Source organism: Podarcis melisellensis (assembly GCF_964234715.1).
Source record: "Podarcis melisellensis genome assembly, chromosome: 18".
In the NCBI taxonomy this organism is placed as follows: Eukaryota; Metazoa; Chordata; class Lepidosauria; order Squamata; family Lacertidae; genus Podarcis; species Podarcis melisellensis.
Genome location: NC_138536.1, coordinates 6,482,961 through 6,497,198, shown reverse-complemented (window position 1 = coordinate 6,497,198; position 14,238 = coordinate 6,482,961). Strand labels below are relative to the sequence as shown.

At 48.1% G+C, this 14,238-nt stretch overlaps 1 protein-coding gene across 3 annotated transcripts in view; it reads right to left on the bottom strand.

The window, feature by feature from the left end:
* Positions 1 to 429: 429 nt before the first annotated feature.
* FSD1 (fibronectin type III and SPRY domain containing 1) overlaps positions 430 to 14,238 on the bottom strand; it is a 34,158-nt gene continuing 20,349 nt past the window's right edge. The window contains exons 7-13 of one of the 3 annotated variants that reach the window (XM_081895655.1): positions 13,891 to 14,100; positions 12,010 to 12,108; positions 10,928 to 11,087; positions 9,851 to 9,930; positions 6,364 to 6,615; positions 3,285 to 3,373; positions 430 to 962 (exon numbers count right to left, since the gene is read on the bottom strand). In XM_081895655.1, the coding sequence (XP_081751781.1) occupies positions 852 to 962; positions 3,285 to 3,373; positions 6,364 to 6,615; positions 9,851 to 9,930; positions 10,928 to 11,087; positions 12,010 to 12,108; positions 13,891 to 14,100 (1,001 nt within the window). In that variant the 3' untranslated portion in view covers positions 430 to 851. The remainder of the gene's footprint in view (positions 963 to 3,284; positions 3,374 to 6,363; positions 6,616 to 9,850; positions 9,931 to 10,927; positions 11,088 to 12,009; positions 12,109 to 13,890; positions 14,101 to 14,238) is intronic. The other 2 variants (XM_081895657.1, XM_081895656.1) reach the window with 2 other exon arrangements.

Sequence of the window (14,238 nt, the reverse complement as noted above, 5' to 3'; positions counted from 1 at the left end):
TATCCTTTGCCCCCCCCCCCCGCAAACAAATTATGCAACGTCAGGGCTCTGTGTCACTTCGTTTCATTTGCATAACGTCAGAATTTGGACCGAGTCGCCGCAGAATGACTTTTAAAAAAACAAAACCAGAACACAACACGGCATGGGCTCAGTGGCGTAGCGTGGGTTGTCAGCACCCGGGGCAAGGCAAGTAATTTGCGCCCCCTAACCCGTGGATTTTAGCACTCGAGTCTCTTCCACTAGATTAAAGAAACCCTTATCCCCTAAGCACATGCATTGTTTGCAGTGAGAGAGAGTGAGTGAGCCAGGTAGGGGCAGAGAGCTGCGAGTGCGAGCGCGCCGCTCCCCCAATGTTGCACCCGGTGCGGCCGGCCCCCCCCCTGCACCCCCCACGCTACGCCACTGCATGGGCTGTACAAGCGGTAGCCTTGCGGACTGGTCTTTTCTTTCTCTCTCCCCCCCAGCCTTTTCCATACATTTCTGACCATGCAAAACCCTCTGCCCCACATCTCGTCGAAGGCAAAAGTGGAGATTTGGTGTGGTGGTGGGGAAGAGCCCCCTCTCCTTAATTGACAACGTGTTTACAATCGTAGGCAGATAAAACGACATAATACATTCATGGCGTGAGCGTGTTTCAAGCAAAAGTCCACCCCCCCCAACTCTGTTGCTTTGGCATGGGTTAAGAGCGCCTGGGAGGGTGGTGCAAACCGTTATTGAAAATGCACAAAAAAACCAAAAACCCACAACATTTGTAGTTAAGAGTCTGCTTCCTTATTAGGCTGGGTGTTGCCCAAGGCCTCTCTTGCGGCCAGAGGGTCCCAATCCTGCAAAACGAGGGAAGGAGGACGTTTCTAAGACAGGCTGGCGTTGGAGCTACTGGTCGCGCTGTTTCTCTTCTGAAGACATTTGATGGTGCTGGGGACTTGCAAACCCGAGTAGACGTGAAAGCTGCCGCACCAGACCTAACATAAAAGAGAAAAACAGCCAGGACATTAGGAAAAGGGAATCTGCGTTAAGTATAGTGAACGTTAAAGGTAAAGGTAAAGGGACCCCTGACCATTAGGTCCAGTCGTGACCGACTCTGGGGTTGTGGCGTTCATCTCGCTTTACTGGCCGAGGGAGCCGGCGTACAGCTTCCGGGTCATGTGGCCAGCAGGACTAAGCCGCTTCTGGCGAATCAGAGCAGCGCACGGAAACGCCGTTTACCTTCCCGCCAGAGCGGTACCTACTTGCACATTACATGCTTTCGAACTGCTAGGTTGGCAGGTGATAGTGAACGTTAGGAATGCTTAAATGCATTAATTCCAGAATGTTTCCCAGTAACTCTCATGTGAGCAGTTAAATTTGGTCTCAAGCATGGGTAGGCAAACTAAGGCCCAGGGGCCGTATCCGCACCTAAATCGCTTTCTAAACTAAGGCCCAGGGGCCGCATCTGCCCCAATCGCCTTCCAAAAAGTAAATGTTCATAAATGTACGAGGCAAACACATACAGTGGTACCTCAGGTTACAGACGCTTCAGGTTACAGACTCTGCTAACCCAGAAATAGTACCTCGGGTTAAGAACTTTGCTTCAGGATGAGAACAGAAATCGCGCGGCAGCAGCGGGAGGCCCCATTAGCTAAAGTGCTGCTTCAGGTTAAGAACAGTTTCAGGTTAAGAATGGACCTCCGGAGCGAATCAAGTACTTAACCTGAGGTACCACTGTACATAACTATATAAACCATGTGTCTAAAATAGTACAGGAGAGCAATCCTGAAGCCATTTTGACTCTCCCAAATTGACCTCAAATGTTTCTCTGCAAGGAAGGAAGAAACGGGAAAACCTCCCCATTGTCTTTTCTTTGCAAATCCCATCTTAAGGGCATATTTGTGTGTGCATAGGGTGAGCCTGTCAGGAACTAAACCATTAACCATCACAAAAGAATGGCCAGGCTGCCCAGGTAAAGCAATCAGTGACCATTATCAGGTATCCTGGCAAAACAGGATTTCTGCTGTAGACAGCCTCCTTCTGTGATGTTTTTGGGGGGTGGTCTCGGGCTACAGAGTGGGCAAGTACAGTCATACCTTGGAAGTCGAAGGGCATCTGTTCCAGAAGTCTGTTCGACTTCCAAGAGGCTCGAAAACCAAAGCACAGCTTCTGATTGGCTGCAGGAAGCTCCTGCAGCCAATCGGAAGCCGCGGAAGCCCCGCCGGACGTTTGGCTTCCAAAAACAGTTCGCAAACCGGAACAGTCACTTCCGGGGTTGCGACGTTCGGGAACCAAAACGTTCGGGAACTAAGCTGTTCCGACTTCCAAGGTACGACTGTACAGGGAAGAGACAGTTTGTTTGAATGTTTAAGGAAGAAGCTGCAACCTTCAGCTAAGAAAAGCCAAACCGATGCTTGGATAAGCAAGTGAACCAGTGCCAGATTTACGTATAAGCTAAAGAAGCTATAGCTTAGGGCCCCACTCTCTTGGGGGCCCCCAAAAAATATGAAGGAGAAGAAATATAAGATAAAAAAACAAATAAAATAAAACCTACATACAGCAACAGTGTATTGTGTTGTGTAGGCTCCTAGGATGTAAGCCTGCTAGTCTGTTCCCTAAAATATCACTGGTAATTATTACACTATTAATATACCATATTTTTTGCTCTATAAGATGCACCAGACCACAAGACGCACCTAGTTTTTGGAGGAGGAAAACAAGAAAAAAAATATTCTGAATCTCAGAAGCCAGAACAGCAAGAGGGATCGCTGCGCAGTGAAAGCAGCAAACCCTCTTGCTGTTCTGGCTTCTGGGATAGCTGCACAGCCTGCATTCGCACACACATCTCCCCTTACTTTTTAGGAGGGAAAAAGTGAGTACTTCTTCGTAATTGTATTTCAGTTCAACAATTACTTTGATAAAATACATATTTTGTGATGTGCAAATGGCTTTAGATCCCTATGAGGTCCATAAATGACCATGTAGCATATATTCAACACAAAAAACAGTGACAATTTGTTGTTGACAAAAGACAGCTGGACATATAAAAGGCCCCGTTACCGTCCGTAGCTTAGGGCCTCATCAAACCTGAATCTGGCCCTGATGTGAACGCCAATAGTTTGCATATACATTTCTTTCGCTATATGTTGTGCGTACAAAAGCTTTTGAATATTTTAACAAGTGTTCGGACATCGTTCTAATTTCGAGGAAAGAGTCAGCATTGCACATGGTTTGGCTTCCTAGCTGCAGATTAGCTACTCCGCCAACAACTGTTGTTTTTCTCCAGCGGATAAAGGCACAAACTCCGAAACTCTTACCATGAACGCCGGAAGAACGGGCTGGGAAAATTTGGCCCGGAAAGTGTGCAGGAGCTGTTTGGTTTTGGCATTGTAGAACGAGAGGAAACCTGCAAATTGGACAACACAGGATCCATTTGAGGCAAGAGGAAAAGGCAATAACCGGTCAGAGGGACCTGGCTGAACCAGATCAAAGAGCTACCGTATTTTCCCATCTATTAGACGCCCCCATATATAAGACTCCCCATATTTTAGGGGACTGAATTGTATGATATTGAGAGGCTTACACAAGCCTGCAACCAGCTATCCGCTGTGCGTTTAAAAGGGGAATGTAAAACTCTGCTAAGTAAAAAAAGAACTTGCTAGCGCAAGTTAAAGTTAAAGGTAAAGGGACCCCTGGCCATTAGGTCCAGTCGTGACCGACTCTGGGGTTATGGTGCTCATCTCGCTTTATTGGCCGAGGAAGCCGGCGTACAGCTTCCGGGTCATGTGGCCAGCAGGACTAAGACGCTTCTGGCGAACCAGAGCAGCGCACAGAAATGCCGTTTACCTTCCCGCCGGAGCGGTACCTATTTATCTACTTGCACCGGTGTGCTTTTGAACTGCTAAGTTGGCAGGAGCAGGGACCGAGCAACAGGAGCTCACCCAGTCGCGGGGATTTGAACCGCTGACCTTCTGATCGGCAAGTCCTAGGCTCTGTGGTTTAACCCACAGCGCCACCCGTGTCCCCTAGTGCAAGTTAGGAAGGATATTAATAAACAAACAAACAAACAATCTTTATTACGGTCCAGAGACCAACAAAACATTACAAATCAATACAGAGTTCATACAGCCTACCTCCAGGTTAATCAAGCACTTTGTTTGGAATATAGGGCTCATTTGTTCTTTCAACCACCGATAAAAATTTTGCCACTGCCAAAGTTCTAGCTTTTGTCCGGTCTTCCAGTAGGAACCTGACATAGTGAGCCTCTGACTTTCCCGGGAAAGGCACCAGCAAGGGTAGTATCAATTCAGCCCTGACCTGCTCATACTTCGCACAATGTAACAAAATATGATTTATGGACTCGATGTCTTGAGCACACGAGCAAAGTCTGTCCTGGTAGGGAACTCCTCTCAACCTACCATCCAGCACTGCAGAGGGGAAGACATTCAGTCTGGCCTTGGTGAAAAGGCTTCGATAGTTAGGTACTGTCAGGTTTTTGATGTAAGGTGTTAACTCAAAGACATACCCATATTGAACTCCTGCTGCCAGTGGACTACAGACTGCGTGTGACCGAGATGGCAAGTCACTGTGTGCATTGTCCCATAATCTTTGCTTTAAAGCCTTTTGGGCGCCTTCATAGCCCAGGTAATACAGTTGGGGGGGAGACAGACCAATAGAGGTGGCTTTTTTAGCCATGGTTTTCTGCCATTTGCTGACAAATTCCTCATTGGTGATATGTTGGTACAGACCCTTCCCTAGATTAAACACTGAAATCCTGAGCCAATGTCTTAGGGCAGCCCACCATGCTCTAGCTGAAATTGGGCATTAATAAACAGCATATCCTCTCCTGCCTCCCTTAACGCTCTCATGTAAGTCACCTGGCTCCCAAAGACGTGTGTCCTGATTTCACTTGGAAGGAATCTGATGATTATTGGCTTGCAAATGTCCTGTCCTCACTTGCTGTCAATTGCATTCGTATTTAAATCAGTGGCGGCATATCACCATAAAACTGGAACTGGTTTTATGCATGGCGATGTCAATGTCTGAGAATAATCGAGCTGGAAGGGACCCATCTAGTCCAACTCCTTGCAATGCAAGAATCTCAAAAAGTGGTTCCCCATCCATTCTGAAACCACACCTGACCCTGCTTAGCTTTGCAAATGTGCCAGCAGTTTTACCCACTTGCTATAGGATCCCTGATTGGTTGGGATCACCGCCACGGCTAATTCAGGAAGGAGCAGAAACTTTGCAGCCAGAGTAAAGCGATGGGAGTTATGAAATTTATCTGGAGGGCTCCTACCTGCTATGGGTCAACCTGATCTGACCAGGCATGGACAGTTATTCTGTTTGTAGAGATTCGTGCCCTAGGCTTCCAGCCAACAGAGCATTTCTAGCTAAGATGCTGCTCCAATGACGGAGGAAGTCAAAAAGAGAGGAAGTCAAAGAGAGAGAGTGTTGCGTGCCTTGTGCTTTTGTTACCTGAACAGGTAAGGTCACGCCCGCCTCTAGTCACATGCAAAGGAAGTATGTCCCAGCCCAGGAGGAAACAGGAAGTTCCGACTGGCTGGACCAAACATCCCCCTGCATGTCCACTCTAGGAAAACAAAGAATGTTGTACTTGACTGCTACTTATGTTGAAGGAATGGATTTCTGTGCAATCAGTCTGAAACGGGACCCAAAATCCTCATTTTTCCTTTTCCAAGGGAGCATTTCTAAAATGCATTAACTTGAGCACTGGAGTCAATGTGTAAACAGAAACCCAGCTATATAAACAAGTGCTCAAAGCCCTCTCCTTTATCAGTCCGTGATGCCTAATGAATGGCCTTGCCAGTTCCAAAGTGTAGCAGGGATGATACATCTGGGTCTTATCTTACATCCTGACCACACTGACGCACAGACCTTCTCAGCCCCCCAGGAACGGCGCCAGGAGTGCTCTTAGAGTTGGTGACCTTCTTACCCCAAGATAAGGAATACAGGAACAGGAACACCGTTTTATGGTTAAGAGTACAGGAGCAGGAACATCTGTGATGTCAACTTACGTGTATAAGCTTACGTGTCTGGATTCCTGGGGAAGGGAGGAGAGGGTACCTGGAGGTTATATATACTGCATGGAATCTCTCATTTCTTTGGACTTGCTGTGAACTGACCACGCAGTGCCTTCTGCTATCCGGAGATCAGAATAAACTCTTTCTCTGAACCAAACCTCGGTGTCATTTGACTCCTTCCTCCCTGTTGTGCGAGCAACGCTCACCCTACCAATCGGTAGAGTCTAATAAGGCTACAATGTATCACACCCCAAATCGCTTTGCTGCGTCGCTTAGCTCAGAGGGGGACAAAAATGCAACGGGAAGCCTGAAAGGAATTATTATTTCCCGGAAGCAGCTCACGAGATCTCACCTTCGTGAAAATTGCAGTATATGCCGATGATGTCCGGGACCGGTACGTCTAAGATTTTCGATTTGTTGTTGTGTTTGGCAGTGAAGCTGACTTGGAGCCAGTTGTTGAGGTGGAGGCACCAAGATGAAGGCGTCTTGCCCAGCTGGTCAAACTTGCCTAGAGTCCGGTAAGCCACCCCGACAGCAAAGGCTTTGCTGTCGCGGTCGTATCGCACTTCCCAGTAGTGGTCACCCCCATCAATTAGCGTGTCACCTGCAACGCAGAGGAAGGGGGTGTTCGTCAGATCGAGGCTGGGGTTCGAGACTTGGGATCTCCTCAGCTGCCTTCCCCAAATACTGTATTTTCCCGTGTATAAGACGCCCCCTACTTAGGGGGGCTCCCATTTTATAAAATGGGGGTTGGGGGAGATGGCCCAGAGTTGTTGAACTTTTTTTATTTTGGAGGGGAATGCCGAAAATCTCTCACCCAGCTCACGAACGCTGCCAATAGCACAAGTCGCAGAAGAAAACAAGCGCCGGCAGCCGCAAACCGCTCACACAATAGCTGCAGAGGCAGCTGATCCACAGTAGCCCTTGCCGCAGCCACAGATCACCTACCCAATCGCCGCTGAAAAGCTCCTACTCACAGCTGCAACCTATTGCCTGTCCCGTGTATGCACTATCTGTGTATAAGACGCCCTCTGGGAGATGATATATAATGAGATGAAAAAAATGTATAAAGTCAGTAATAAATCTTGGAAATGCAAAGAAAAAGAAGGAACATTCTATCCCATGTGGTGGGAATGTAAAAAGGTGACATGCTTCTGGGAGATGATATATAATGAGTTGGAAAAAATGTTGAAATGTACATTTATAAAGAAACCAGAAGCATTTTTACTGGGCATTGTGGGGAGTGATAAAAATAGAAAGGAATGTAAGCTCTTTTTATATGCAATAACAGCAGCAAGAATATTACTGGCCCAAAAATGGAAGCAAGAAGAATTACCGAGGAAGCAAGAAGAATGGAGGATGAAGTTAATGGACTATGCAGAACTAGATAAACTAACAGGAAGGATTCGAAACCAGCGGGACCAGAAATTCACGGAAGACTGGAGTAAATTTACGGACTATTTGAAAAGTATTTGTGAAGATCAGACGACGTTTGTAGGTTTGCAAGACGTTTTGTGAGGAGTATTATTGGAAGTATTGCAAAAATGGAGAAGAGGAAGGATGATTTGTTAAGAGATGTAAAGGCAATATAAAGTTAAGAAATGCATAAGAACTGGTTAAAACGGTGGATCGTCAGAGGTGCTGAAGAAAGTCTAAAAAGATTGTTCCAGTTACAGATAGGTAGCCGTGTTGGTCTGCCATAGTCAAAACAATTTTTTTTTTCCTTCCAGTAGCACCTTAAAGACCAACTAAGTTAGTTCTTGGTATGAGCTTTCGTGTGCATGCACACTTCTTCAGATTTGTTTTAAAAAGATTGTATAAGTGATAGGTTTTGTGGTACATTTTATAATTTATATGTTAAAATCAATAATATATATATATTATCAATTATATATATATATATGACGCCCTCCCCCAATTTTAAACTTTATTTTAAACTTTATTTTAGAGTAAAAAACCCTTTATTTTAGAGTAAAAAAAAATACACGGGAAAGTACGGTATAGTCCCACCCTCAGCATATATCTAAAGCACGTTGAAAGCATGTGGCAATCCTGGGACGTGCTGTTTACCCTTCCCCAAAGTAGCACGAGTACTTTAAATGTATTCTGTGGACAATTTGAATAAAAGGTTCGTAGCTTTGGGGTCCTCCTGGATCTTTTGCTGTCGCTCAAGGTTCAGGTGGCCTCAGTGGCCCGGAGTGCCTTCCATCAGCTTCGGCTGGTGGCCCAGCTATGCCCCTATCTGGACAGGGATAGCCTAACTACTGTCATCTATGCTCTGGTAACCTCAAGGTTAAAGGTAAAGGTAAAAGTACCCCTGCCCGTACGGGCCAGTCTTGACAGACTCTGGGGTTGTGCGCCCATCTCACTTAAGAGGCCAGGGGCCAGCGCTGTCCGGAGACACTTCTGGGTCACATGGCCAGTGTGACATCGCTGCTCTGGCGAGCCAGAGCTGCACACGGAAACGCCGTTTACCTTCCCGCTGGTAAGCGGTCCCTATTTATCTACTTGCACCCGGAGGTGCTTTCAAACTGCTAGGTTGGCAGGCGCTGGGACCGAGCAGCGGGAGCGCACCCCGCAGCAGGGATTCGAACCGCCGACCTTTCGATCAGCAAGTCCTAGGCGCTGAGGCTTTAACCCACAGCGCCACCTGTGTCCCAACCTCAAGGTTAGATTACTGCAATGCGTTCTACGTAGGGCTGCCTCTGAAGACTGTTCAGAAACTCCAGCCGGTGCAGAATTGAGGCAAGACGGCTTAAGCATATTACACTGATCCTGGTCCAACTGCACTGGCTCCCAATGAGTTTCTGGGCTCAATTCAAAGTGCTGGTTTTGACCTATAAAGCCTTAAATGTCTCAGGACTGCAATACCTCAAAGACCGCCTCTTTCCATATGAACCGACCCAGACCTTGAGATCATCTTCTGAGGTCCTCCTTCCTGTGCCTCCTCCTCGAGAGACCCGGAGGGTGGCAACACAAGAACGGGGCCTTCTCTGCAGTGGCTCCCTGTCTGTGGAATGCTCTCCCCAGGGAAGCTCGCCTGGTGCCTTCGTCACAGACCTTTAGGCGCTAGGCCTTTGGTTGACCTGATTGACATCCTTTAGCCTTTTCCCCCAGTAGTGATGTATGGAAGTGAGAGCTGGACCATCAAGAAGGCTGATCGCCGAAGAATGGATGCTTTTGAATTCTGGTGCTGGAGGAGACTCTTGAGAGTCCCATGGACTGCAAGAAGATCAAACCTCTCCATTCTGAAGGAAATCAGCCCTGAGTGCTCACTGGAAGGATAGATCCTGAAGCTGAGGCTCCAAGACTTTGGCCACCTCATGAGAAGACTCCCTGGGAAAGACCCTGATGTTGGGGAAGATGGAGGGCACAAGGAGAAGGGGACGACAGAGGACGAGATGGTGGGACAGTGTTCTCGAAGCTACCAGCATGAGTTTGACCAAACTGCGGGAGGCAGTGGAAGACAGGAGTGCCTGGTGTGCTCTGGTCCAGGGGGTCACGAAGAGTCAGACACGACTAAACAACAACAATCCTTTAAAAATGTGGTTCTTTTTTGGGAGGGGGGTGTTATTGGGTTATTGTTTCTATTTTGACTTTATATAATAATAATAATAATAATAATAATAATAATAATAATAAAATTTTTTTATTTATATCCCGCCCTCCCCAGCCGAAGCCGGGCTCAGGGCGGCTAACAACACCAAAATAGTGCAACATATATCATGATCTTTTCTGTGAACCGCCCTGAGACCTCCCCGGTGATGAACAAACAGCAAAAGAATAAAGCGATGAAAACACAAAAAGCAGATGGAGTTCTGGGCAGGGAAGCTTCTTACCCAACACGGTATAGGATTCAGCCGTGAAGCGGTCTCTTCCACTGCGGCCCGTGGGCATCCTTTTGGGAGACTGAACACACCTGAAGAGAGGAAGGAGAGAGTGAAGGGGGAAAGAGGTAGCAGAGAACTCTACTTTGAGACAGGGAGCCAATATTTGGTGCTGACAGTGCTGGCTCCAGGATTTGTTGCAGGGGAGAGGGGCCTGGACACGGGTAAAGAAAGGTAAAGGACCCCTGGATGGTTAAGTCCAGTCAAAGGCGACTATGGGGTTGTGGTGCTCATCTTGTTTTCAGGCCGAGGGAGCCAGCATTTGTCTGCAGACAGATTTCCGGGTCATGTAGCCAGCAAGACTAAACCGCTTCTGGCGCAACGGGACACCGTGACGGAAACCAGAGCGCACAAAAACGCTGTTTACCTTCCCACCAGAGTGGTGACTATTTATCTACTTGCACTGGCGTGCTTTTGAACTGCTAGGTTGGCAGGAGCTGGGACAGAGCAACGGGAGCTCACTCAGTTGCGGGGATTCGAACTGCCGACCTTCTGATCGGCAGGCCCAAGAGGCTCAGTGGTTTAGACCACAGTGCCATCCACGTCCCTATAAAGACCATAGGAAGGTTGGGTGCATAGCTGTCAACTTTTCCCTTTTTTTAAGAGAAATTCCCTTATTCCGAATAGAATTCCTAAACTGCTTCTGGTGCAATGGGACACCGTGACGGAAACCAGAAAACGGAAACGTCGTTTACCTTCCCACCAGAGTGGTACCTATTTATCTACTTGCACTTTGACATGCTTTCAAACTGCTAGGTTGGCAGGAGCTGGGACTGAGCAATGGGAGCTCAGCCCGTTGTGCGGATTCGAACTGCCGATCTTCCAAACGGCAAGGCCAACAGGCTCAGTGGTTTAGACCACAGCGCCACCTGTGTCCCTGCTTTCCATGGGCCCCTGTGAAAACAGGATGCTGGACTTGATGGGCCACTGCCTCTCTGTATGTCCGTAGGCTATCATGGGAGCTGGAATCTAACAATATCTGGGGTGTACCATGTTCGCTACCCCTAGGATAGAGGCAAGAGGTCTTACCTGGCTGGGGAGTTAACTGGCGACGCGGTACGGCCCTTCCCGTCTTTTTCTCGAGCTTTGATGTCTTGCACCTTCCCACCCGTGGCGTCCCATTCCACGCTGGGGTCTTCCACCTTGAGATTTTGGTGGCTGGTCGTGGCATCAAGGCGGTACACGAAGGCTGAGGGCAGAGAAAGGCAGGTTCTAGCAGCTCATTGGAGAGCCATCGAATCAGAGTTGGGTCATCCAGTCCAACTCGTGAAATGCAGAAATCTCAACTAGAGCATCCACAATGGTCCAAGCATAATTCTGTTTCAACAGTGCTTAGATGATGATGATCTACTGTACTGTTAATGTTGAAGTACTTTTCCGAGCACAGTTCAAAGCGTTGGTGCTGACCTTTAAAACCCTAAATGGCCTCGGCCCAGTATACCTGAAGGAGCATCTCGCCCTCCATCGTCCAGCCCGGACATGGAGGTCCAGCTCCGAGGGCCTTCTGGTGGTTCCCTCCCTGTGAAAAGTGAGGTTACAGGGAACCAGGCAGAGGGCCTTTTTGGTAGTGGCACCCTCCCTGTGGAACGCCCTCCCATCAGATGTCAAGGAAATAAGCAACTATCTTACTTTTAAAGACATCTGAAGGCAGCCCTGTTTTATCTGTGTTTTATCTTTTTTTAAATATTCTGTTGGGAGTCACCCAGAGTGGCTGGGGAAACCCAGCCAGATGGGTGGGGTATTAGTAATAAATAACAACAACAACAATAACAATTATTTTATAGATTATAAATGCCGTATTGGTTTGTCACTGAAATAACTCTGCCCTCTACTTAAGGAAGAAGATCCTACCAGCTCCCAAGACAGACGTACCATTAAGAAACATCTCCTAATATTTATCCTTTGTTTGGGGGAAGGGCTAAGGTTGTTCTCAGGCCCAGGACCAGCCACAAGTCCCACAAGTTTGTGGCCGGAAGTGGTGGATCTGCAGTGGGTTTCTACTTTGGCTGACAAACCCTGCCCATTTTGATGCTGCCATTTTAACAGCGTTCCCTCTCGCTGGTCAAGTCCGGAAGTCTCTGCAAGGGCAGGCCTTCCCAGCGAACCCTCACCTCTCGTTTCCAAAGTGACCGGCTCAGAAAACTCTCCCGCCACAGCTTTGTTGCAGGCTTTGACGCGGAAATTCATGTACTTCATGTCAAATTTCAGCCCTGCAGTGGGAAACGGACAAAGGGTCAGCTTCTTCGGCCAACAATTGTGTATAGGTGCTCCCCAAACCCTGCGTTATAAGAATTCTAAGGTCTCAAATATAAAATAAGGTAAAGGGACCCCTGACCATTAGGTCCAGTCGTGGCCGACTCTGCGGTTGCGGCGCTCATCTCGCTTTATTGGCCGAGGGAGCCGGCGTACAGCTTCCGGGTCATGTGGCCAGCAGGACTAAGCCGCTTCTGGCGAAACCAAAGCAGCACACAGAAACGCCGTTTACCTTCCCGCTGGAGTGGTACCTATTTATCTACTCGCACGTTGATGTGCTTTCAAACTGCTAGGTTGGCAGGAGCAGGGACCGAGCAACGGGAGCTCACCCCGTGGCGGGGATTTGAACCGCCGACCTCCTGATCGGCAAGTCCTAGGCTCTGTGGTTTAACCCACAGCGCCACCCGCATCCCCAAAAATAAAATAAATGTGCAAGGCAAACACATGCACAAGTATATAAACCACATGTCTGAAATAGTACAGAAGAGCAATCCTGAAGCCATTTTGACTCTCCCAAATTGACCTCAAATGTTTCTCTGCAAGGAGGAAGGAAATTGGAAAAGCTTTTTGCAGTTGTCTTTTGACTGGGGCTCACAGCTCCCTTTGCAAATACAGTCTGGCAAGTATCTGTTAAGCTGAACACACATAATAAATATGCCTAAGAGATTCAGGAACTAAGTATTTACCATCTCAAAGGAATGGCCGGGCTACCCTGAAAATGCAATCAAGTAAGCCATTATTATCAGGTAACTGGCAGACAGGAGAGAAACAACACTCTCAAATTTCTGCCAGAGACCACCTCCTTCTGTGACGTACGTGTGATGTTTTGGGGGGTGGTCTTGGGCTGCTGGGTGGGCAATTTCAAAAGTCTTTATATGGGCTTGTGCACCATTGTTCTGGGTTCCTCTTCCCTCCTGCGTGTGGTGGGTGGGGATCCTGTTGCAACAGTTTATTTCCTTTAATAAAGATCAGGCTTACTAGCCGCTTTGCTTCTCAATATTCTCTGGTTGGCCTCTGTTATTTTCTCCTACCTATAGTGCATCCACTTAAGGACTCTATACGGGCTCTGGAATACCCCACAAGGGAGAGGGAGCAGTTTTTTCTTATAACACTTGCAACCATCTGGCATGCAGGATGAGACCCTCCCTGCCCGCAGACTGTCTCTCCAGAGTGGTGCATGCTCTGGTTATCTCCTGCTTGGACTACTGCCATGCGCTCTACATGGGGCTACCTTTGAAGGTGACCCGGAACCTGCAATTAATCCAGAATGCAGCAGCTAGACTGGTGACTGGGAGTTGCCGCTGGGACCACATAACACCGGTCCTGAGAGATCTGCATTGGCTCCCAGTATGTTTCTGTTGGTACTGACCTTGAAAGCCCTAAATGGCCTTAGTCCACTATACCTGAAGGAGCATCTCCACCCCCATCATCCAACCCGGACACTGAGGTCCAGCTCCAAGGGCCTTCTGGCAGTTCCCTCATTGCGAGAAGTGAGGTTACAGGGAACCAGACAGAGGGCCTTCTCAGTGGTGGTGCCTGCCCTGTGGAACGCCCTCCCATCAGAAGTCAAGGAAATAAACAACTACCTGACTTTTAGAAGATATCTGAAGGCAACCCTGTTTAGGGAAGTTTTTAATGTTTGATGTTTTATCGTGTTTTTAATATTCTATTGGGAGCCGTCCAGAATGGCTGGGGAAACCCAGCCAGATAGGCAGGGTATAAATAATGGGCTGTCTCACCAGAGAGCGTATACTCAGTCTGCTTAATTCCTTCGATGACCATCCACGGCTGGTCTTCTTTGACCCGGGGGGGACCTTCGAAGTTGGTCCGACGGTACTCTAGCACATAGTGGTCAATCTTGCTGTCCTCTTCAGGCATTCTCCAAACCAGGGTCACACAGTTATCAGCCACCAAAGATTCGGCCGTGTCTATCTCCGGGGCACTGGGGACTAGGTTTGCAAGTGGACAATCAGAGAGGATAGGTGCACAGAATTATAGATCAGGATATATTGGCATAGCTGTCAAGCGTCCCTTATTTGGCGGGACAGTCCCTTATCCCAGCGCCACGTCCCGCTGCTGTCCCTTAT